General features: G+C 36.0%; 1 protein-coding gene across 1 annotated transcript in view; it reads right to left on the reverse strand.

Moving 5' to 3' along the window:
• Positions 1 to 24,337, reverse strand: part of DNAH5 (dynein axonemal heavy chain 5) — a 142,300-nt gene that overhangs the window by 2,027 nt on the left and 115,936 nt on the right. Inside the window, 15 exon segments of the mRNA XM_009287950.1 lie at positions 430 to 661; positions 2,589 to 2,741; positions 4,124 to 4,336; positions 6,941 to 7,156; positions 7,745 to 7,948; positions 8,836 to 9,041; positions 9,707 to 9,926; positions 11,500 to 11,745; positions 13,403 to 13,552; positions 14,416 to 14,537; positions 15,823 to 16,013; positions 16,436 to 16,550; positions 17,657 to 17,900; positions 22,770 to 22,952; positions 23,367 to 23,514. Coding sequence (XP_009286225.1) covers positions 430 to 661; positions 2,589 to 2,741; positions 4,124 to 4,336; positions 6,941 to 7,156; positions 7,745 to 7,948; positions 8,836 to 9,041; positions 9,707 to 9,926; positions 11,500 to 11,745; positions 13,403 to 13,552; positions 14,416 to 14,537; positions 15,823 to 16,013; positions 16,436 to 16,550; positions 17,657 to 17,900; positions 22,770 to 22,952; positions 23,367 to 23,514 — 2,843 coding nt within the window.

Here is a 24,337-nt window from a genome sequence, read left to right on the forward strand (position 1 = left end):
TTGGACTCGATGATCTTAGAGGTCTCTTCCAACCTTAATGATTCTCTATGATGATTAAATATTGATCTTCTCAATCTAGGACACATACTGTCAATGGAAGACTGAACACAAGCATGTTTGTCAGAGGAGGCAGAGAACAGCTCATCTGTAATGGGTTTAAAAAGTTATTAACACCATTAAGACCGGAAGGTAGAGACCTATCTAAATATTAGGGGAAAAAAGCACCTATTATCAATTATCAAGGAAGGCTGAAAGCTCATTTTATATGGAAGACCGGGAAGTCTCCCCCATTGAAAGAGATTCAGTATGTATACAATGAATAGCGACAGCCTCATGAAATCCCTAAAGCCCAAAAGACTTCCATGCAGTTGAATAAAAAGTTACATTGCATTCTATCAAAGTAACATCCTTTACAATACAGTTACTTACTGTTATTCTCTGCATATATCCTTATAACCGGCATCATCTCGAAGACCACCTTAGGCTTAGATTCAGTCAGCCTCATGTTTCTTCTGTCCCAACCAGCTCCTTCCAAATACAGCCCATACACATAGACACCTTCCAAAGGAGGGCTTGTGATATCATCCTTCATCCATTTAGTGACCTCATTGCACAGCACTACACTGTCAAGAGCCCATCCTTTGTTAGCCCTTGTTATTTCCTGCTCAAAATAGACGAAAGTATGGAGGTTACATTTTTACATGTGCACAGAGCCATTTTTTCCAAGCATTTATTAGAAACATATTTGTATGGTCACAACTTACCCTCTTCAATACAAAAAAAATAACTTTTTATGATATCCATGTTTACAGCAGTTTGACTTCTCTCTAAGCTAGTGATGGCATGGTACAACAAGAAAGCTTGCAGTACTTTATCCACTATATTTGATTGTCAATCTTTCTATTATATGCAGTATCTTAAGACCATACCACGTAACACAAACACAGAATGCCAACGGTAACTGGCTCTTGCGAATATGAAAGCTGTGAAATTTTCATGAGATGAAAAAAACATTAACTGCATGTCCTAAGTAAAACAGTTCCAATGACAAAAGCAAAATGAATAATTTGCTGCATAAATTTCTGCAGTTACCTTCCTTTTCCTGTACCTACAGTCTTCATTAACTGTATTCTTAATAATGAGCAAGTGCTCACTCAGCTCTAAAGCTACGTAGAGAGACTGCAAAAAACCCAGAGAACACTTGGAGGTAGACATGCTTAAGATTCAACATATACTTCAAATTTAGTCGGTTAGTTAGTACACTGGACAGCACTCCTTTATCTTGCCCAATCCCTTACTACCCCATGCTATTAAGTTATGCCAGACCTAAGTTTTATCCTGGTCTTGCAAATGTTTTCCAAGATATTTTTTTGAAGTAATTGGAATTAATGTTTGTCCCACACTGCAGTTAATTAGCTGTTTTAAAAGAGCAGAAGGGTTATAGTTCGATGATCATTCTGGCTCTTCATCTTTCTCATTTCTCTTTGTTCCACCATATAGCAAAGCCCAGAAAGTCACTTTAGTTTTTACTTGGGACATTAGGTTGTTATGTACCCACATTCTCTTTTTAGGGAACTGGAAAAGCTCTGTAGATTCCAACTGTTTCAGATCCTGCTACTAAACCCTTTCCACAAGCTTGGGTCAAAAGAAAATTCCAGTTTAGGACTGTTTACTCAAAAGAAATATCTTGTTATATAATTCCAAGGCTATATGCCTGCAATTGTAGTAGAAGTAGGTCACCAATTAGAACTTCAGTTTGAAAGCCAAAGATTACCCATTCCTCAGAGCAAGAGCAGAGATTTTCCTTCTCTGCAAATCTTCATTTTCTCCTCCACCAGTTAGCTTTTGTCTGAGGTCCCATTGGATTCTCACCTGAGTATTCTTTCCCAGTTTTACAGATTCCAGACAATTATTGTCTCCAATGTGTCCCTTTATGCCAACCAACATAGGTATTTATTGCCTCCTTTTGAAGTAAAAAGTAGCTCACTTGTCAAATGCAACTAAATGCAACCAGCAACCAACACAATCACCAACTTGACAGAGATACATACATTAAAAAAAAACCATCAAACTTCATATTTAGTACACATTAATAAAGGAAACTCTTTCCCACTTCATGAAGAGAGACTGAATCAGCTACTGAACTGGAGAAGTGTAATTTAAGACTAATTCTGAATAGCTGTTCTGGCAAGTCTTCAACCAGGTAAAGTACTGAACACAGATCAAAAGGGAGGAAAAAAGGAAAATAAATTCATGGGCTTAACACCTCTTCTCAGGGATATCTCAATGGTACCATGAGACATTACTTCTCCAGTCTACCTTAATAATGTTGTAAGATGGCCCCCACATATATGGGGCTCGGATCAAAGTAGGACATATATTTTAACACATTAGCGGTTGATGTACTGAAAAAGTATGTGCAGAGGAAGAACACTTCACTCAGGAAATGTTAGACAGTTATACAGTCACATATCTTCCCTGCTAGCAAGATGGAGCCATGTGTGTAACTCAGCCTTCATCACACAATATATATTTTTTTAAAAAGTATATCAAAGAATAGCCAGAGTGAGACTTTAAACACAATTTACCTGCCTCACTGCAGTTAAAAATCCTTGAGGATTAAAAAACCCTGTCATCCAGAAGCAGTTCGGTCGGCTTTCAAAAATCCAATTGTAAAATTGGTGGTTTCTTTCTAGAAGCTCAGTAAACCAGAAACCAAGTGTACTGGAAGCCCAAGATGCCTAAAAATAGTGAACAGCGTGTTCATTTTTAAATTTTATTCAGCAGTTTTAAAACATCATATTCATGTCAAGAAAATGTAATTCCTCACAAGGTAGTAAACAACATAATATTAGTAAAGCATATTTAAATCTCCTTTTTCATATCTTAACTTTTAACCTGATAGATGTTGCATCTCACTGAAACCTGAAGCAAATTCTTGCTCTGTTCAAATTCATGCCTACCATTCTATTTAGACATGCTTAATGCTCCCTGTGGTAATTGTCCATTTTATTACTTTTTTGTAAAATTAGATAGCTGTGTCAACTAGGAAGAAATATTGTCTACATGTCTTTCTAAAGCCAAGGTCAATGCATCAAGATAACAGGATTTCTGCCAAAACTATTCTGCTTTTTCTGAAAAAAGCTAAGGAAAATTGAGCTTGGACTATGTGAAGATTTATGATGGTTTTTCTCTTTGAATCGTTGTATCATACTTGTCCTGTGAAACATATGCTTTCGTCTAGGTTTTGTACCAAGAAAACACTTTATCAATAAAAACAAAGCAAGCAAACAAAACCACCAAAAAACCCTCCCCTTTTTTCTTTCCGTCAGTTTCCATAAATAGCTCTAGTTGTCCCTGAAAACCATTTCTATGGGGAGAGGCTGAGAGAGCTGGGATTGTTTCGCCTGGAGAAGAGAAGGCTCAGAGGAGATACTATCAGTGTTTATACCTCATGCATGGAGAATGGAAGAAGATGGAGCCAGATCCTTGTCAGTGATAGAAGAAGAGGCAATGGGCACAAGGCAAAATGTAGAAAATTCCATTTAAACTTAAGGGGTTTTTGGGTTGGTTGGTCGGTGGTTGTTCGGCTGTTTTTTACTGTGAGGGTGATCAAACACTGAACAGGTTGCCCAGAGAGGTTGTGGACTCTTGATTCTGGAGAGTCCTGGGAAACCTGCTCTAATTGACCCTGCTTTCAGAAGTGGGGTTAAACTAGACTATCTTCAGAGGTCCCTTCCAGCCTCTACTATTCTGTGATTCTACAACTACAGGTCTTAATCTCAAAGAATAGCAACAGTGTAGTCCACTAGCATGAGTGCTAATTTTTAAAATCCATCATCACATTTTAAATTATTCTCTTCTCTCTAGCTTTTTATCCTGCCAATATGCAATAGGCTGTTAAAATGGGAAATACCTGCATCTCCCACATTCATTTCTATTTTTATAAATGAAAGACTGCTTGTTTTGACTGTGTTTGTTTTAGCCCAAAATCTACTCCAGCACTTGCACAGTCCTGGTTAACACTTGTGTTTGAACAAAGTATTTACTGTACGTCTAGCAGTTTAATCTAGCTCTACAGAAATATTTTTTTTCCCCTACAAAACAGGTGATGTACACCTACTTTTTTCCAGCTAGCAGGAATCCTTCCATCATACATGCAGTCTAAAGCATCCCTCAGATTTTCACTCATAACAATCGTCCCATCAATGGCAAGTTTTAGATCAGTCAGAGTGCTTCTCACCAAGGAAATAACTCTCTGCATTTGTTCGATCTCTTGTCGCAAAAATATGTTCATAGGCTGAAAAGGTCCCATGTTCTTTAGTTTTTCTTTTACCTGTAGGTAGAAAACCAAAGATCCTTCAACAGAAATAAAAAACAAAGGTGGTTTTATGTCAAGGTTAGGCCCCAATACAATTTTTAAGACATAATACTTCTATTTAGGAAGTTAAATGGTCAGTTTGGCATCTTCTTTGAATCCTCTGCAAGACAGAAACACAGGATTTGTTCCAAACGAAATGTATGATGCTGAGACTGGCTATGTTTTTAGCCTAACTCATGATTTAGTCTGTATATCATTCTATGAGCTAACGTCATTTAAACAGCATGTAGGCCATACCCCATTTCAAGGATTTCAGCTTTAATTCCAACAGAGAGTTCCCAAGGTTCACTTTGCACAAACCAGTCAGGAGTGATTAACCCAGCCACTTTGCCTCAGCATAGCAGCGCTTTTATCAGCAATGCCTGGGAACTATCACAACGCCAGGCAGACTTGTATTCTAATAAAATTTGCTGATATTTTTTTAATCACAAGTGTAAAGTTAACAAACTAACAACAACTGTATGGACATAACTAGAAATTTTGTAGTCAATATGGTCCTATTGGGAGAGAGGTGAAAAAATTATATATACCATGTATTGAATCCTAGACAGGGTAACAGCCCTGTTCTTAGTAATGTGCATATCCTTTCTAAGTTTATCAGTATTTTGCTACACAAAAAGGAATTTAAATAGTTTTCACCATGTAAAAAAGTTTAGTGCTCCACATTCGCTTTCATTAATACAAACTAAATTTCAATTTGTCATTTCTGATCAGAGCTGATCTGCCCAAAAAGAGCTCTGTAAACTTAATAGGGCTAACTGTACCTATACAATGACACTATGTAATACACGTCTTTATTAAGCCACATATCTATTCCTGGTGATGTCAAGTAGAATTTGAAGAGAGTTGGACTAAAAGCTGCCAGGAGATTTAGCCCATCACTAAAGCAGTTGAGCAACTCAACGAATTCAATCCTTTGCAGATCTCAGACATCTGCTTCAGCCTTTTGGAAAGTCATAAAGCTCAGGCTTCTAGAAAGACAGTAGGTCAGAAACTTCAGCTACTGCAAACTTTTGGAAGACTGCTAGATAATCAGTATTCCAGATTCAGATACGTTAACTCATCTGTTCAGATAAAATACATTATCATGAATATGCCATTTGAGGGAAGATTACGTAACACAAAATGGGCTACAGAAAACATAAAACAACAGATGTAAGACATGGGTACCTGAAGAGAGTCTATACTCATAAGCATACCCCACATAAGGGAAACTTATTACTGTGTAAAAACAGAAAAGAGGGCGTTAGATTGTACAAGTCTCCTTGATCCTTCCCGTAGCTCAGCATCCTGACAGGAGAATTTTGGTGTTCATAAGCCACCTAGCCTTGTATCAGGTCCTCATGCTAATAAAAGAGTAAGTAAAATGGCAGAAGACTAAGGATAAGAGATTTCACTCTCCTCAAGAAGGAGATGGCAGGCAAATTATCTAATTAATAAAAACATCAAACTGCCTAGATGAGCAGGTGGCTACTTGAGGAGTCTGTTAAAGCACAAGCATAGGTGTGAACTTTTTTCTGATGACACAAATGGATGATTCACATCCGTTTCGTAACAAAAATGTTGTAAATGCTTTATTACTGACATAACCAATCTTACTTGCTTTTAAGCTTTCGCAAATATAATGAAACACTAGAGTTCAGCATCCCCTGACACAGGAAATATAGAAACCTTAACTATTTTACAAGCATTTTCCTCTCATTTATTTGACGTTCATAACCAGCCTCACCTGGGAAGAACTATAATGTCAGCATCCTAAAATTCTGGGGCTCTAAAGGACAACTAAGAAGTATGGCAAGACCCAGAAAAAACACAAATTGTCCAAACAGTCAATTAAACTGTAGTCTCCAGGATGGGGACACAGAATACAGTCGATTGGAGTGTCCATGTATCTAGTCATCAGTAAATGTTTTCTAATTGTAAGAAAACCCTCTGACCTTGAGAGACATTCCATCTTCCACATAAACAGGAGGAAAGCTGCTATTTCAGAAAAGAAATGGCTGCAAGGCAGCAGGTGTCCATTACAAATATAATTACATGGGCTATTATGTGTTAATATGGATCCTGAGATACTAACACTAGACTTCAATCAATGAAAGCTATCGCTTGACAAGCTTTTCAGCATTCACTTCACTGAAGAAGAAAGCAACCTAAAAATATCTTCAGGATGTAAGCTGAATCCCAAAGTAATACATGTTAAAGCTGTAATACTTTTAGAAGCATGAATACACTTGCAACACCACCTCAGTTCTCTATACAGTGTCAACAAGCTGAGCTTAAAAACTGATGATCTTACCTCCCCCATAGTGCAAATGACAACTTAAGCATTAAGTGGTTTAATATTTTGAAAAAGCTCTTGCAAAAGTACTTCAGTGCACATTTAGTGACTTCATTATAAATGTTAAGAGTCTGGTCAGACTTGTTTAAAATATGTTTTTAAAGTATTGCCTGTATGAATGAATTCAGACATGCTTTTAGAAAAAACAATATAATTACTTTTTTTTTCTCCACACAAAGCAAGATGGAGCAAATGTTTTTGACAGGATTTCATTAACTCACTTCAAATGGTACATAATCAGCAGGAAGCTTTTCCAGCATATCATCAGCCAGTCTGGCTACAACTGCCTCTCGGGTTTCACGTCCTCCACCAGAGCTATCTTTAGGCTGAATACTGAGGATGATGTCCAACACATCTTTGGAAAGTTTACTTTGGTAAGTGATATCTGCATTGGGGTGCAAACCAAACACCTCTGGTGTGTCATAAGCAGGAAGACTCTACATAGTAAAATATAAAAAGAGCACAATTGGAGAATGGGTTTATAAGCTAATTGTTAAAAAAAACCCCAGCAACAAAAAAAAACGCAAAAAAAAATATCTCCCTTACCTTGTAAAGTAAGAGGCTAGATCAAGCAGTTAGGGCAAATAACTTGCTGTGATCTATTTGTCATGTCACAGCCCAAACCACACCAAGGTTAACAACAAATTCAGTTTTAACCTCTATACGCTATTTTAAGAGTCAGCTTGTACTTTCATATATCTACACCTTTTATTTCTGTGAGGTTGTACCCAATGTCTGGACTCCATTCTATGCCCTCTTTAATAACTGTACGCCTTCAAGTATGTCGCTCAAGCAAATCACATGAAAAAGAAAAGGTTACTGTCATGACAATGATGATAACATTGATAACAACAATTTGTTGTTGCTAATAGATACGCAGACTGTTAGAAAGCAATAAAGACTCTGAATGAAAGTCAAAATACAGGTACTCAGAAGAAAAGACAAAATATAGGGACTCAGGAACCTGTCAGAAACAAGTAAATTGGGGGGGGGGGGTTTGTGTTGAAAAGCTTTCATTTACCAACCTGTATGTACTGAAGATATTGATCCACCATAGTACATTTGGGTATGCTGTATCCTTTGTAGAAGCTGAATTCCTGACTGAATGTATTTTCACTGAACCAAACCTTTACAAAGGTGTTCATGAGTCTTTTGTCATAGTCATCTGTCACACGGCCACCATACTGGATCTCACCTATCATGTAACAAACAGTACTCCAGGAGATTCCCTAAAACCAAGCAGAAAGCACTGACTTTAGCTAATCCTCTTCTCACCTGTTTACATCTCCCTTAGTAAGAACAGCTGATATACCAAGTCCTGCATCTCTGTCCCTTTTGGAAGAAAATTATTTTCTTACTACTCTTTTTTCCTATAACCCTGCATTGCCAAAACACCTTCAAGGATTTCTGAAAATAGAATTCATTGACAACTAGTTCAAGAGGCTATTCCAGCATTTGGGCAAGAGGGATACAGCTACATTCCAATCATGCTTTCAACTTCACTTAAAATGCCAATCACAAAGTGATCTGCCACAGACCTCTGTATGACAAGTGACCATATGAAAGTGAGGAATGTAAAAGGAATTCTTAGTCATTTAAAGCAACTTTCCATTTCTTTATGCTGCCAAGATAAGGTTGGAGGAGCCAAATCTTATTACTTTTACTCAAAACTGATTTAAACAAAAGAATATTTAAAATACAGTGGTCCATTTTTAACTATCTGGCTTAATTAGCATTGAAAAGAAGGTCTATACTTCTAAGGTTTATATTTCTAGTCAGTGGTCCATTTAACTATCTGGCTTAATTAGCATTGAAAAGAAGGTCTATACTTCTAAGGTTTATATTTCTAGTTTTTGGGGGAGATGGCTGGGAGGGATTTTTTTTTTTTTTAAATGTACAGGTTAATATAGAAATTTAACATGCACAGGATTAAAAGTCTAATCTAAGCCTGCTGCTCTACAGACATGTATACATGGAATGTTGAATGTTTGTGGAAAGAAAAAAAAGAATAATTTAAAATCATGTTTGTGTTTCAGTTATTGGGAAACGTATATACATTCCACTACTAGAAAGATCCATCACCCTGATCCACCTTCCCCACAAAAACATTAATTACCTTCTTGGCATCCATGCCATCCAAGTGGTTTTGAATGAACTGCACAGTAGCATTGAAATCAGCTTGATTAAACTCATAGGGAATATTCCAACCCAGAGATCCAAACTTGCGTCTTTCTTGAACAGTGGAGTGTAGAAAGGCTACAGCGTACAACATTGGTTTCCATTGTACCATGTCACTGACATCTAGTAAATCCTGGCTGACACCTATTGATTGTAAGTGGGCTTTATAAGAAACACAGTAATAGTATTTTTCAAAACCACTTCAAATCAGTACTAAAACATCACTCCTTGAGATATTCAGTTGGCTCTCTGCCTCTCCCAAGAGTAAACTATTGTCCTACACAGTGTTCTATGCTGGAGACAGTTTATAGCATGTTATTAAGTTGCTCAAATTAAAAGAGTAAACTTCAGAAAAAAAAAAACCCACAATTTACTAATAGCTGAATTCACATTAAGTTGCTTTCTGTACAGACTCTTTGACTACAGACCTTTATTTTATGCAGTGTAAAGAGCACTTAATAGCCAACAAAGATTAACATGTCGTTTTTCTGCCAAAAGGCACACGAAGATTAAAAATTTAAACACTTTGAACTGAGATATTAGAAGCTAACATTTGAGAAAAGAAAAAGCATTTCCTGTTTTGCTGTCCAATTAGTTCTGGCCACAGTACTTCAGCAGATCTTCTCTTCCTTTTAATTTTCCCAACTTCTAGCTCAAACCAAGGATCAAGATGTGTCCCGGCATTCTTGTGATCAGTTCCTCATACTAGCTTACACCTACTATCAGTGGCTACAATGTGACCACACAACACCAGAGAGTCCAAAAAAGAGCAAAATTTAACTTCAAATCATTACCACTCTAGCACTCACCACTATATGTTCTCTTTAGTCCAGCTCTGAGCCCTTGTGGTGGTTCATTGGTAAACTTAATAGACATTTGAAGAAGGGTGATGGGGAACTGTTTGTGAATTTCAGTTGTCATCCACAGTCGAAAGCTTTCATGGACAGTCTCTGTCTCTATTACAGTGTCCATCAACTCATCCAAAAAGTCAAGTCCAAGGTGACAGTTCTGCAGAAGTGCCCAACCTCCCTAGTTTAAAGCAACAGAATATAAAAAGTTATCAACATTGTTTACAAACTGAAATCACTAAAATCACTCTTCGTTTATGCTGTAGGTTAGGAACAAAGCCAACACATCTAAGCTATAGCAAAATATAACATGTTTAAGTGCTTATGAGAGCTGTTAAAGGAAGAAATCCTCCACAGTGATTTTGCACCACTGGCTCACCAAATCAAAACCAAGGCCTTAATCATTTGTTTTCATGTACAAACAGAGACCAGTATCCATAATAATGGTACACATGCAATTAACAAAGTTTTTTTTTCTCCAAGAGAAAGCTCATATGAGCTAAGCTGTGGGCTGTTCCTTCTGGAGGCATTGTTAGCTTGTTTGGTTTTATCATCTAAACAAGTGGTCCTTACTTGTCCAATCGGGTCTTCTCAGGTAGTCCCTACCTTTTCCATTTCGGTACATTTAAAACGTATCTGGATATGATTATAGTGCTGATAAACACTGATAAATCTGGACTTTCTGGGTGAACCCATGATTTCATTGATCCTAAATAAGGGAGTTCAGAAGTAGCTCGCTCCATAAAGCAAGCTGCTAAACGTTGCTCCTCACAAGAGTCACAGGCTTGGAAAAAAAACCAAATATACATACTTAATTAATCTATTGCTATCAATCAATAGATATCAAACTTTCTCATACAAATTACCATACTTCATATATACATACATACCTCTTCATTAAGAGGGTATGTGACACAGTGAGGGAAAGTAACTGAATTTCTCTTAACTAAAAAAAGGAACTCTTCTTCCCTATCTTTTGAATAAGTTTCTTCTCATCTGATCTGCTATTTAGCTCTTAATGTGAAGCTGTCAAACGACAATCTGAGGCAAAAGTCAGAGGAAAACTGGTTATACAGACAGGGAAGAAGCTCCTAACACAGGAGCGCAAGAAGTTTAATCTGTTCATCACATGAGCAGGCATAGCAGTACTACCACCTGATGGGCAAAGCATGCTAAATTGGAACATCTCAGCTTTTGTTTCTCATGCAGGAAATTTTATTCTTTAATTCTTCCATGTTTCACTTGTAAAATGCCTGTGCTATCAGATTGTCCATCCCAATTCAAAATCCAGACTACAGCAATACAAAACATTTTGCTATACAGCCTTGTTTTTCTCAAGGTTATGTAACTATCAGTAGTATATTTGGAATTAAACTTCTTCATTTAACAAAATATGTTTGTATTACTAAAAATACAAAACTGCAAAAAATGTTGTTAAATGCTTGCTGAAGAATATTTAATATTCATGCATTCCAAACGATCAATCCAGCTATGTTCACCAGTCAACAACCTACAACAAAAACTCCATTTTATATGAAAAACACTGATGTCTGCACAGCATCAAAAATTTTGTTATGGCCAATTAAATGACTGTGAAAAGACAGTTCTATTGCTTAGGACACTTATTTATACAAATAAATATAGGTTCTTGCATCAGCACTAACTACTCACCAAATAACTTTATTTCATGACAGGATTTTCATTTCTAAGAGTTTAATAAAAATACAAAAAACATTCAGATTTTTGTCTCTTACATGAGCCATTGTCTGCTGTAGAAGTTTACGAGCATGGATTTCTTGCCCCTGTCCCATGGAAACGTAACGTGTCTCTGCCTTCAGTCTTTTTCCCAAAGCAATAATTGAGTCCGTAGGATCAGAGCCCATGGAAAGAAAGCATATGAGAGGAGTACGTGGATCTGACTCTTCCCATGTCTTCTCCAAGTCCAAGATGACTCCCTCTGCATATTTCTCCCCCATAGCGTCAATGATGTATTTTCTTGCCTATATTAAAAAGGGTAAATTTAACCTGTGATGTAATCATTTAATACTGTTTTCTTCCCAGTGTAAATACAACCAATAAGTAGACTGAAGAGCAAAGGCTGCTATAAATTTATATCAGAAATACAAATATGCAACAAATTTATTTTTACATATTAATATATCATACTGTCTTTGAAGGTGTTATTTGTCACAGCCTTATAATACCAGTTAAAAAATATTCTAGTACATATATCTGCATGTATTGTTTTATCTAATACCCATAATTACAGTATAATAAAAATAATAACCTTACTAAACCTTTAGAAAGGTTTTAACAATTCAGATGGTATCTCCATTAGATAGCATAACTCCTAACCTTAAAATCTAGCTTTCCTTTCTAAATACTAGAGAAAAAAGGAGGAAAGGATAGAAGATATGCTTCAAAGGTGTTAGGTCTTTCCCACCTTCATGCTTAAACAATGAATTAATAATAGTACTGATGAAAAGAACTGTCACTAAGTAGAAGATCCAAAGGAAGAGGTGAAGGCCATCTGTTATTCCTTATTTATTTATTTCAAAAATTGTTAGATTATTGTTCCTTTTTACTAAGAAATAGAAAAGGCTCTTTCAAACAGTCTGAGATGATCTCCCTTGTATTCTTTCCCACTACATTGCTTTTGTCTTAGACCAGTCTTTCCCTTAATACCTCTGTGTTACTTCTCAGAGACAAAAGATATTCAGCATTTAGCATTTGATAAACTATCAGTTTTCATAAAACCATTGTAAGATGAAAAGTGTATCTTGCCCCCTGCTAACAGAACTGAGGAACTAATTTTGCATGATCAGTTTCAGACACATAGCGCACATCTGAGACATTCATTATACAGTACCATTTAACCTTCTATTGACCGCAGTTACACCAATAATTGCTGAGACTTTCTCTGAATCCAGTCACAATGTCTAAAGGTTTGCACCCATAAAATTAATACCACACTTTTAGTGATGCATTCTGACTTCAGTAAATTGCCAACCATTGCTCTGAAATTGTCAGCAATTGTGTAATTTTTAGGTTTTTGCACTGGAGAAGAACATAAAGATTAAAAATAAGCTCCTAGAAGTTGATTTTTCTTAAAAATAGGTCTAACTATTTAATAAACATTAATTTTATATTTCTCACCTTTCTAAATAGATGGGGTTAAATTTAAAACGTTGAACAGACCTTTATATAGATTTTTCTAAGGTGGGTCTAATTCTTCCATGCAAGAAATGGTTCCTCAATTAAATTGTTTTCATGTTTTGTTTTCTCTCAGCCAACTGAGTTCATGAAGGCCTAATATGAGGACACTTGTACAATTCCAGTGAATAATATCGGCAAGGACAGTCAAAAATACCTTCTGAACTGATAAAGCAGAACTGGATAAACACATACATTTCCAGATGAAATCCTATCTCCATAGTAAAATCATTGGCTAATATTCGTTGAATATATTGGAATAATTTTGCTAACACTGCCCTTGCAACAAATGCATAAATTGTCTGAAAAGAATTTCAGAAAATGCAATGTAAAGGTCCATTACAAAAAGGAGTTTAGGATTAAATAAAAAAAGTACTGAACTGCAATCCTGTAACTACTATTCTAATGACACCTAAATAGACTATGTTGGCTATATAAATGTACCTGAGCTATGGTCCTGTCAGGACACCAAGACCTGATAAGAAGAAGATGTCTGAAGCAGTCCAGGGATTGACCATAGCCACTAGGAACCAGTTCTTCTTCAGGATTCTCACTATCAAACCAGGTTTTCCACTGTTTCTCTGCTCTGGAAATCTGCAGTTACACCATCAAAGGAGTAAATCTCACTAAACAGACAAGTCACATTTCAACTGCCAGTAGGTCACAAACTTTTTATGAGGGTCGGAGACACGTAATCCACACACAGGCATTTGTTTAGCAATGTTACTACACAGATTTAGTAAGGCTATTAGAGAAAGAGAGGATAAGCTTTCAGATTTTAAGTACAAAATTGTAGAATGCAACAATGCCCTTAAGTATTCGTATTCTGAAAAAATGAGCTACTACTCAGTATTTTCCATTAATCATATAATGGTATAGCAAGGTCAGAACACAGATAGCTAGGCTCAGACATAGCTTTGAAAGCACGAGGTACGTATCTTCTCCCCAAATGACTGTACAGAAGGTACTCTTCACATATACCAAATGTTATTTACTTACTCCATTAGCTACCATACACTTAGCGTCCATTAAGACTATTCATACAAGTGTTGAATTTACTGAACACTCTTTCCCTAGCTCTTAGTCCATGTAATCAGAGAAATATTGGAACAAGCATCATAAAACAGTGTAAGAAAGCACAACAGGGATGCAAGAAAGTCTAACAACCGGAAGAAGATTCAAGTTGCATTACATGAATTGGATAATAGCAAGTTGTATCCCAATCTGAAAGTATTATAATTATACAGAGTGTGAAACATTCTACTTTCTTCTTATTTTCCTAGGGTTTTTAAAGTCTTTTTATCAATACAGGTTGCTAAGCAGTCAGGGCCACAACTGTGGCTATCTGCTGACAGTTTCATTCTGTTCTATAAAATAAAGTTTCCCACCACATGCCTTGATCACTACCAGATGATCAGTGTCAAACAAGAGATTCCTTTTAAAAAGCTCTTACTTACTTGATCAAGAATATCTGAAAACTGTTTAAGTTTACTGAGCTCCACCAAGTTCAGCCAAGTCATATCCAGAATCCATTTAGCCGGCTTAGGAGGACAAGCTTTAAGGTCTAGGGAAGCACCACCTGCAAGAAATTAGGAATTAGTTATAATTAGAACTGTTGGAGACACCCCCCCAAAAAAAAAAAGAAAAAAGACCTATTTGGAAAATGTAAACTATATACTGCAAGACTATTTCACATGACTAAGTCTTCCCGGTCCAGAGAAAGACTACTTAATAACTAAGGACAGTCATAAAGAAATTTCTGAGTTAGGTAACATGCAAAATTTATTTTCAAATCTTATTTTTCATCCTGCTCTAAAACATATTTTTTTTAAATCCGTAACAGCTTCCCATTACAAGCTAAATCTATTTTTTACTGTAAAAGAATAAGCTTGAATTTATGGAGAAAAAACTGAAGCAACTTAATTTCAATGTTTTTTTCTTTGGTTTTTTGTTGTTGTAGATAATGTAATAACTTTGCCAATAGGTACGTTTGCCTTCTTTGGAATTCAACCGAAGCTAAAAGAAAGCAAACACAAAATTAAAAGAAAACACAACGACGAAGAATCCAGATTTTTAATCATGAAGTTACAGGGTTTTTCTACCTTATAAAGTCATGCCACCTTTGGTGAAACAGAGTTTGTAGTTTGGTTAGTTTATATTAATTTTTTTTATGATGCACCTTAAACTTAATCTTTGTTAGCCAATTTCTCTTTTGAGGATTTACTATTTCTTTGTCCAATGTGCCTGAAAATAAATGCTTGTTGGGAAAAGATATTCTGAAGATTCAACATGGAAAAATTAATAGTTATAATTCATAAATAAATGTTGCCTGGAAAATTAAGTATCTTGGAAAGGGAGTACAAAATGACTCCAAGCTTTCAAGTGAAGATACACAGTACTTGCATGCAGTTAAGACTAAAGCCATGAACTTGTCACATTCAGCTAAGGGTCTGACATTCTTTTAAACTGTTAGCATCACCTTCTGTTCCTATTTGCTTGCTCGTCCTCCTGCAGTTACCAAATAAACTAAAAGATGTTTAGTATAATAATAATTTTTCCAAATCAAACACATACCTGGTGGTATTTGAGCAGCAGACATAAACATCAACTGAAAAGATACTTAACTTTTCTTTTAAATTCTCACTATTCTCAAAGCTATATTTATCAATATTCAGTGTGCTGCTATAAATTAGAACTACCATACAATGTCTGTCACCAGAACAGAATGATAAGCATGTATTCTTTCAAGACTGGCTTCTCATGTGCAAAAGGAAGCAGCAGGTTGGGTAGGAGATATAACTACAGCTCACAAATTTTCTACAATAATATATGTGCTCTACTAAAAATTGTCCCGTAGTTCCAACCTTTAATAAGTGTCAGAAATTCTTCGTGCTTCACTCTGTTTCTTTGTATATCAATCTTCAATGTAAGTAATAACGTGAAAAGAAATTTGTGCTCCTCATAGAGTCCTCGAGCAGCATATTTGAACACTTCATATGTCATATGTTCAATAATATTAGTAATCCTCTTGCTAGTTATAGGGTTCTTGGTAGACCTGTTGGAAGAAATTCAATGCAGTTGAATGTCGATTTGCATAGGCTTTATCAAACATGAAAAAATAATAGATCACAAACACAGAATATCAGGCAGCAAGCTAGCAACAACTCTCATATTGAACGAGAAACAAAAAAAAATTCCTTTCTAATCAAGCCTTTCTGCATAACTGAAAATCAACACAGTATAATGGTTTTTAATTACCTAATGCCTAATTTTTAAGGACTGTAAGTACATTTGAAGGTTCTTTGCCTTGGTAACTAACAGACAAAGGCTTATGGGTATTTAAACTGACAATTCCTGTCGAGATTGTACCGAGCAACACTCTTCTTTCTGACATTAGTTTACAACAAATTTTTACTGTACTACAACCACCTCCAGGACTGGGTAAATACAAATGATACTTGTTGTTAGCTGAATTACCTGGCTAGGGAGCGGTCAAAAAGCACCAAAAACTGCCGAAGCGAAGTCTGATACATCACATTGACCATGCTCATCTCAGTAATAAGGAAGTATAAGATGCTACCTCGAGTTGCAACTGAAGGACAGGAAATAAGACTGTGTTCAAAGTAGAAATGCAGAGCAGAAAACTTTAACTCTCTACAACAAGTACAGCGAGTTTAACACTAATGCTAACTGAAGATCCTTGAGTCGCTCCATTCTTTACTGGCCAGAAAAATAATTAAAACATTAATTTAATCCTCATTTATACATCAGAAAAAAAAAAATCTTTCCTGTAATTAATGCATACTATGTAAAGCCCAGTTTGCAAATATGAGCATATTCGGAGGACATCTGGATGGTATACTGCAATATTCAGATCACCAGTAGAATATATAAAAAGTAAGATGGTTTGAAGTACTGTTTGAGTATCCAAACAAATTTCTCTTTACAGACTTTTACAGGAGTCATATAAAAGCCAAATGAACTATATTTAAACTTAGCCAGCACTGATTTAACTTTCAGCAGACATTTAGTTTTAAATACAAAGGTTTTACAAAATCTGCAATGATTAATGACACACTAACTGTACCATTTTACACATTTCATGAAATTCCAGAGAGCATTTTTTTTCACTTTTTTCACATTTTCACCTGTCAGTTAAAAGCCAAAAGACTGACTAAATGTGCTGACTATAATAACTTGAGGATCTATGACAGGATAAACAAAGCATTCATCCAAACAGATACAAAAAGCATTTACAATTACACTGGCCCCCTAAGAGAACGTCAACATGTTGAACCCAAGCATACAGTTACCTAAATACCCTAATGACTGGTCTCATTGACAGTCCATAAAAAGTGTCAACATTTTAACAGCTAAGACAGAACAAGCAAGCCCTCCCAAGTTTCTTACCCAGTAGACTACAGGGACAGGTACACTTGTATATAGAGCAATGGGAAGTCTAGGGAGAGACTAGATGATTCCATTTTATAAACTCCACATGAAGCATAACATTGACTATTTTCTCCACCATAGCTCAACATGACATTTCATAGATACATCTTACTTACAGGAAAACACAGGTGCTTCCCGCCCATTAAGGTCTTCCTGATCTCATCCTAGCATTTCTCTTACTCTAAGTATTGCTGTTTTAACCGTACGCTCCAGTGATTTTTTTTTTTCATCACTACCTTCACTCACCAGGTCTGTACTCTTCACGGGCTGAGTTGATCTGTACTTCGGTTTCAGCAGAAGTCTGCAGCTTCTGTGTTACCTCCTCAGCAGTCGTCTTAGTGTTACTCAATACAATTATTAGACTCTCATCATCTGCCAGAGAACCCTTAGTGCTTGTAAGTCGGAACAAAAGGTTATCTTCTAGGTCTTTAATCCTCCTTTTGTTCATAGTGACATCTTCAATAAGATCTGTTCTTTCTTTCTCTAATTCCTGTTGGAATACATATTTGGAAAACAGAAGAGTAATCAAAAATAAAAACAAAATAAACCAAGGTGTTTAGTTTTAAAAGTACTGATCCTACTAAAACGGTGTAGGTCAAGAGTAACTGCACTAATCTGGGGAAAGAATTCCAGCGGTATTTCTGACAGCAGGTCTATTGCCAGGTTTCTGAACCTGCTACGTAAGTACGCATTAACAAATCATTTCAACAAATATTATGGAACATGCTCATATCATGCCCTAATAGAATTAGAAGTTCAGAATAGTAATTGTTTTTCTTCTCTTTCTGTTTCAGACAAAGACAAGTGCAAACACCTTTCCAGGCACAGGATTTTATTTCACTCCATTTAATGCCATCCTCATTTATGCCCTGTTTTCCAATCACCATGTTGAAAATACAGTCTTAGTAATAATGAGCATCCTTAGTTAACAAATCAAGCATAAAATATTTCAAGAAATGCATCTAAAATACTCCCCCATCAAACAGGGATAACTTCAGTCTCTCACTAAAATGCTTCATTAATTAAGAAAATAAAGCATGTAGAACTCAAATCGAGTTGCTCCACTAGAAATGTTTAGTTGATTACTTTTAGTAATACAAGCTGGGTGGTTTATATGCCTACTTTGTTTTCCAGCACTCATATATAAAAGATGAATACCTGTTGATGAATAGCTTTGCATTTAAAAAAAAACGCAAAACTGTTCAAAATATCTAGAAAAATATGTTCTTCAGAGATAAAAGGCCTTTTAGTTCATTCTTATACTACACTTAAAATTAAACTTTAAAAACTTATTACAAATTAATCCCTCAGAGATAAAAATACTCCGTTGAAACAATACAAAATGTTTCAATACAGTGAAGTAAAAAGAAAGAAAAAGGGAGAGGAGGGGTTAAGAGTCTTTCGTAAGATAAGGATAATTTGAATCTTATGAATCAACAATAAGTGAGCCAGTTGGTAGAAATATTAGCTATGTCTACAGAAGTATTCCTTCACTGTTTACAAAGGTCTGGTGGATAGTTTTAACAATGTCTCTCCAAAGTTGGAAGCTGTGCATTCACTCCACCTTTGCCAAGTCCACTTCAGCACTGCAGACAGGCTGCTACTATTCCAAAGAAACAGGGACAACACTAAGAAATACATGATCTCTCATATAGCACTAGAGGCATTATGAACCTGGGACCTTAGCTAAGCGTAAGGGACGGTTTTACTCTCCCATTTGAGTAGCCTTCATTTATACAGATTTGCGACACTGTTACAACTTTTGAAATTGTTTTTTTGTTTTCCTACATTCTAAACTTGTGGTCTTCTCACTCCTACATTCTGCTAACATTCCTAAGTATTTGAAGCATTTACTTCTTGTAAAGAAAGTCCTTTTATCTTAAAAAGGAAATTTAAAAAAAAAATCATTATCATTATCAGATTTAGGTTCTTTTCTTGTCACTGTACAAAAGGTATATTGAAACATCATCATCAGGTAGAAAAGATTTATTGGGACCATTGTCACAGAATAATGTAAATGTCACATAACTTAGAAGATGTGCATACAGATTCAGAAGATTCTGACAAAAACTGATGAAAAAAGACAAGAAAACTACAGTTAACTCCATTTTAATCAACTGATGCCTAATGGAACTAAAGAAAAGCAGGTAGCAATTACGAAGCAAGACAAGCATTATGCAAGTTTGATGAAGCAGAAACAATTTTTAAAAGTATAGCATTAAAAGAATGTTAGCATCCAATTAAATATAATAATTATCATGCTGAGAAATCATTCTGAGCCAAATTAAATTTCATGTTTTGCTGAGTTCAATTTAAAAGGTTAAACATATTTTAGAGTGCAATGCATTTACAAAACAGAAAGCTAAGTTTTCCTCACAAGAAGAGCCTGAGAAACAAGTTGGAAACAGAATGACCAAACTAAAGCAAGTGAAGTAACCTTAGATGAAAACCTTAGTGAAAAATCCATCTATTAAGCTTTTAAAATACTTTTTGCAGATCAGGAAGAGTACACAGTTTAAAGTTTTCTGCACGTCTTCAAAAATTTCCAGTCGTAAAATCAAGGATGCAAAAAACCTAAGCCAAGTTACCATATATATGAATTCAAGGAACTTGCACCATAGAGGCCATTTCAAATCCAGCTTTATGGAATTGCTTTCACAAGATGATGCCATTTTACAGGCTGTACCAAAAAATGCTAGATCTTGTTAATATTCATAAAATATAAAAGCTGCTACATAGCTTATATCATTCTGTCACAAAATGATTCACAAGTGCAATAATTTGCATCAACTGTTCCTTACAAAACTTGAGCCTTTTTCCACCACAGATCTTGAAATATGAATGTGAAAATTCAAAAAGCCATAAATAGTTCTTGTATATTATAACTCCACTACTAATCTGACATATCTATTCCCACAACACTAAGCAAGTTTTTTGTCAAATTACATAACAGCCAATGCATCAAAACAATCATATCATTAAAACAGTGTAAGTTATACTACATTCAGACATATATCAAGTCTCTCAAATCCAATTATTCTAAGAAACAGAGTAGAATTAAATTTATACAGATATACCAGCTACCTTTTCACCTTCTTACGCTTAGCTCACATCTTGCAAATTGGTTTAACATTCTGGTGGAAAAGAAGAAATCAGTACCAGTATTCTTACCAGTAATCAATCAATTATTTGAGATGTATGCCACACAGATTCTACCAATGGGCATACCAGACAACACAGGAATGGAAAGTTAGACTTTGCAGAATCTTTAAATGATGTGCTGTAAACCCCCCTTTTCCTCATTGCGTGTCTAAATCTCATTCGTTCTAAGTGCAGAACCATATTAGAAACAGGAGAATGGCAAGAAGGATATAAATGTACGTACAAACCTTGAAGAACACTAACTTTAGACAAATAATCTCTTGTCTTTTGGGGGCAGAAGTTCCACACATACATTGTAACACTGGATATCACCAAGCAGTCATATTGCTCAAATCATTTGGCAAACTGTCTCACAATTAAGTAATTCCACCACCTCCCTACCAAAGGCTACAAGAAGGTAGCAAGAATCCAGACACTTAAGAGGGGAATCCCCAAATTCCCAAAGGTGCATAATTAGATATCATAGGAAAAAAAGTTTTTGGACAGTGGGATATGTCCGAACTGACTCTTCAGGAAACCTTGAGCCACAGGATGCAAAAACAGAGGCCAAGCAAACTGAAAAGCGGTAAGTATATTCTATGAAAGTCTCCCTGCCTGTCAAGTGGTTCACTTGTCATTTATCTGGAAGAACTATCCCCAGATGGTCACAAACAAAGCAGTAGTGAGTACACCACTCTGAGAAGCTGGTCCAGAGTGCACAGCACATCCACCCATTAGACATTCCCAGCTAGTGGCAAAGATACCATAGAATAGTAGAATAATTTTAGTTTGGAAGGGACCTCCAAAAATGAACTAGTCCAATCTCCTGCTCAAAGCAGGTCTAAATAGGTCAGTTGCTCAGGGCCATGTCCCGTTGAGTCTTGAACCCCTCCAAGAATGGAGATTCCACAACATCCCTGGGTAATCTGTTCCTGTTTTGAGCACTTTCAATGTAATTATTTTTTTCCTAATATCTAATCAGAATTTCCCATGTTCCAACTTGAGTCCATTACTTCTCAGTCTATTGCTTTGCACCTCTGAGAAAAATTAAGTTCTTATCTTTTCTGTGTCCTCCAAGCAGGCATATAGCAACTGCGATGACTGGAGGAATTTGCTGATAAAATCACTGCCATCTTGAGGAATGTACTGTATTGCAGGGCCCAGAAGTGAAGTTTGGCATAAGGCTTTGTGAATATACACATCACAGTGTGTTTCAGACAGTGATAATTCCATTACATAGTGGGTTGACAAGCTGTCACTGGTTGAAGCGAAGCTGAAGGTGCAGTGAAGCTGTCTGACAAAATATAAGCCTTCATAGAATGAGTATGATTTCTCTCATGAGCTCCATGGAGTGATCAGGAATGAAATGCAACTACTTGACATTAGCAAGATGACTGAGGCCATTAAGGAGGAACGTCTTACATTGGGGGGAGGTGGGGGAGGAGAACGGGAGGACCTCAACAGACACCACAATAAGGGAACAAATACATTCCTCTCTAGTGAAGGTAAACTAGAACTATTGCCAAAATCCTAGATGCATAGCGTCTCATTTGACTTCAACATTGCCTGACCTTGTAGTTGCAGGGATTAGGTGTCCAATAGTTCAAAAGATTCTTTTTCACCTGATCTAGCTGAAGATGTCCTGACCCATTTCAGGGGTGTGGGACTAGATGACCTTTAAAGGTCCCTTCCAACCCAAACTATTCTATGATTCTATACCAACCAGCCTCCCTCCAGAACTGCTGGTGGCATGTTTATTGGGATTATCATCCTGAACTTGGACTTCCTCAACTAATACATCTGCAATGTCAAAATAGCTAGTTAGCCCGTTTCCCCTTGGAGCAAGGAAGTAACTGAGTCCTTTGCACCAGGTTATGTTGCCATGAGCCCCACAGTGTGTAGACAGAACATCAGTTTTGATTTCAGACCCTTTTCCTTTTCACAGGCCATTCTCATGAGGAACTGAGGCAGGAAAAATAAGGTGAGTATGGTACAGTTGCAACAATAAAGACAAATAGAAACTTTTACTTGAATTAGTCCGTTTCTTCTGTGCCAGCTTTTAAGCCATCATAAATAGGCTATATTAAGAATAATCACAATAGAGAGAGCCAGAAAGTTACCCTGCAATATGAGAATAGAGAGTAACAAATTAAAATGAAAGTAAAACCTACTACAGGTAAATGTAAGATGTATAGCCAGGAAAAATTAATTCTTTTACCTGTTTCTCTGTGAGAATGACTCTGCCCAAGAGTTGATTCTCAAGACCTTTCATGGTCACAGTGAAGTCAATGATGGAGGTTCGAGCACTAATTTCAGGAGAGTAACCTGGATTTGGCAGTTTTGTAGTAATGTAAAGTCTGAAGCCATTCATAACATCTACTTCCTTATCACCAACCTTCACCTTAAGAAAAGTATTAAAAAGAAGTCTTGAGATATCAAGAACCAGTACACACTCTTTCAGATACTGCATGTAGAAACAAAGGTTACATTTTTCTGTTCAAAGGCGTAAAAATCCAGCTTTAAATTATACGTTGGATGCAAAGAATTTGTTGAGAATATCTATGGAACGCTTTAAATTAGTCATTCACACATTATTTCAATTTTTAAAAATTGTCATAAGCAAAGGGCTAAGGAACTCTATAGGTTAAATATATTAACTATTTGTGATTTTAAACTTAAACTCTACCTTTTTTTGGTATTAGCATTAATCAAATTTAATTATGACCTTTTATAGTCATATACTTATTAGGAGTTATTTTGTTGAGGGAAAGGGGGGGGCTGTTTCCACTTGTTTGCTCATTTGTTTTATTTTTACCTTGTTGGCTGAACCTGTTTTAATGAAGTTTCTTTCCAAAATATTATCAAGTGCCGGGTCAAGCTCTTCTCCCACATCTTCTATCAAAAGAGGTCTTCCCAAAGAAAGGCTGTCTTCTAAGTGACTTCTAAAATACTTGTGATTCAAGAAGTGATCTAAAAATACAGTCATGGACCTATATATTATGTTATGCCCAGTTACTAAGCTTTTTGTTTGTTTTATATTTATAAATTATTTCATTTTATTTAAATTACTGACAACACCAACGATCCTATGGGTAGACTAGGATTAAGGCAAAGATTGTGACCACAAGAAAAGGTAGCATCAGGGTACCTAATCCATATTCTCGGATCTCACTGAATGCAAACTTCTATTTTTCAACTACAAAAGTAGAAGCAAAGCAACACTGAGCACTTAAAGTTTTGATATCCTATGAGTGCTACTAGACCAGAAATTCACAGGAACCTTTTACCACCTTCAGTTTTATCTTGGATAACATCCCCAATTCAAACTGCAGCAAGGTCAATTCCAAGATTAGGGAGCTTTCCCCCACACACACCTTGAAAATTAGGGGTTTATATTGAACAAGCATTAAATTGTCTTTGCTTTAAAAAGTAGTCCTCAGTACAATTGTGATTAATTTTCAACATGTACACAAAGCACATTCAGCTTAGTTTGTTTATAACTCCACAGCTGAAGTCTAATAAACATTTTTTAACATAACTAGCTAGGCAACCATTAAAGGGTTCCACACTGAGATAACAATCAACATGAATGAAAGTAGTTTCCTAGTAATACTCTCAGAGGCACTCTATTATCATTCTTCAAACTCCTCTTTATCTTTTTCAGGGATATCTTTTTAAAAAGCTGGTTTATTGGTGTAATTATGATTGTAGCAAGGAAGGACTTTCCTTCTCGTATTTTTCCCTGTTTGCATTGAATTGGTGTATCTCGTCTCAGACCATATGTTG

The sequence above is a fragment of the Aptenodytes forsteri genome, unplaced genomic scaffold (assembly GCF_000699145.1).
Source record: "Aptenodytes forsteri isolate BGI_AS27 unplaced genomic scaffold, ASM69914v1 Scaffold27, whole genome shotgun sequence".
Classification (NCBI taxonomy): domain Eukaryota; kingdom Metazoa; phylum Chordata; class Aves; order Sphenisciformes; family Spheniscidae; genus Aptenodytes; species Aptenodytes forsteri.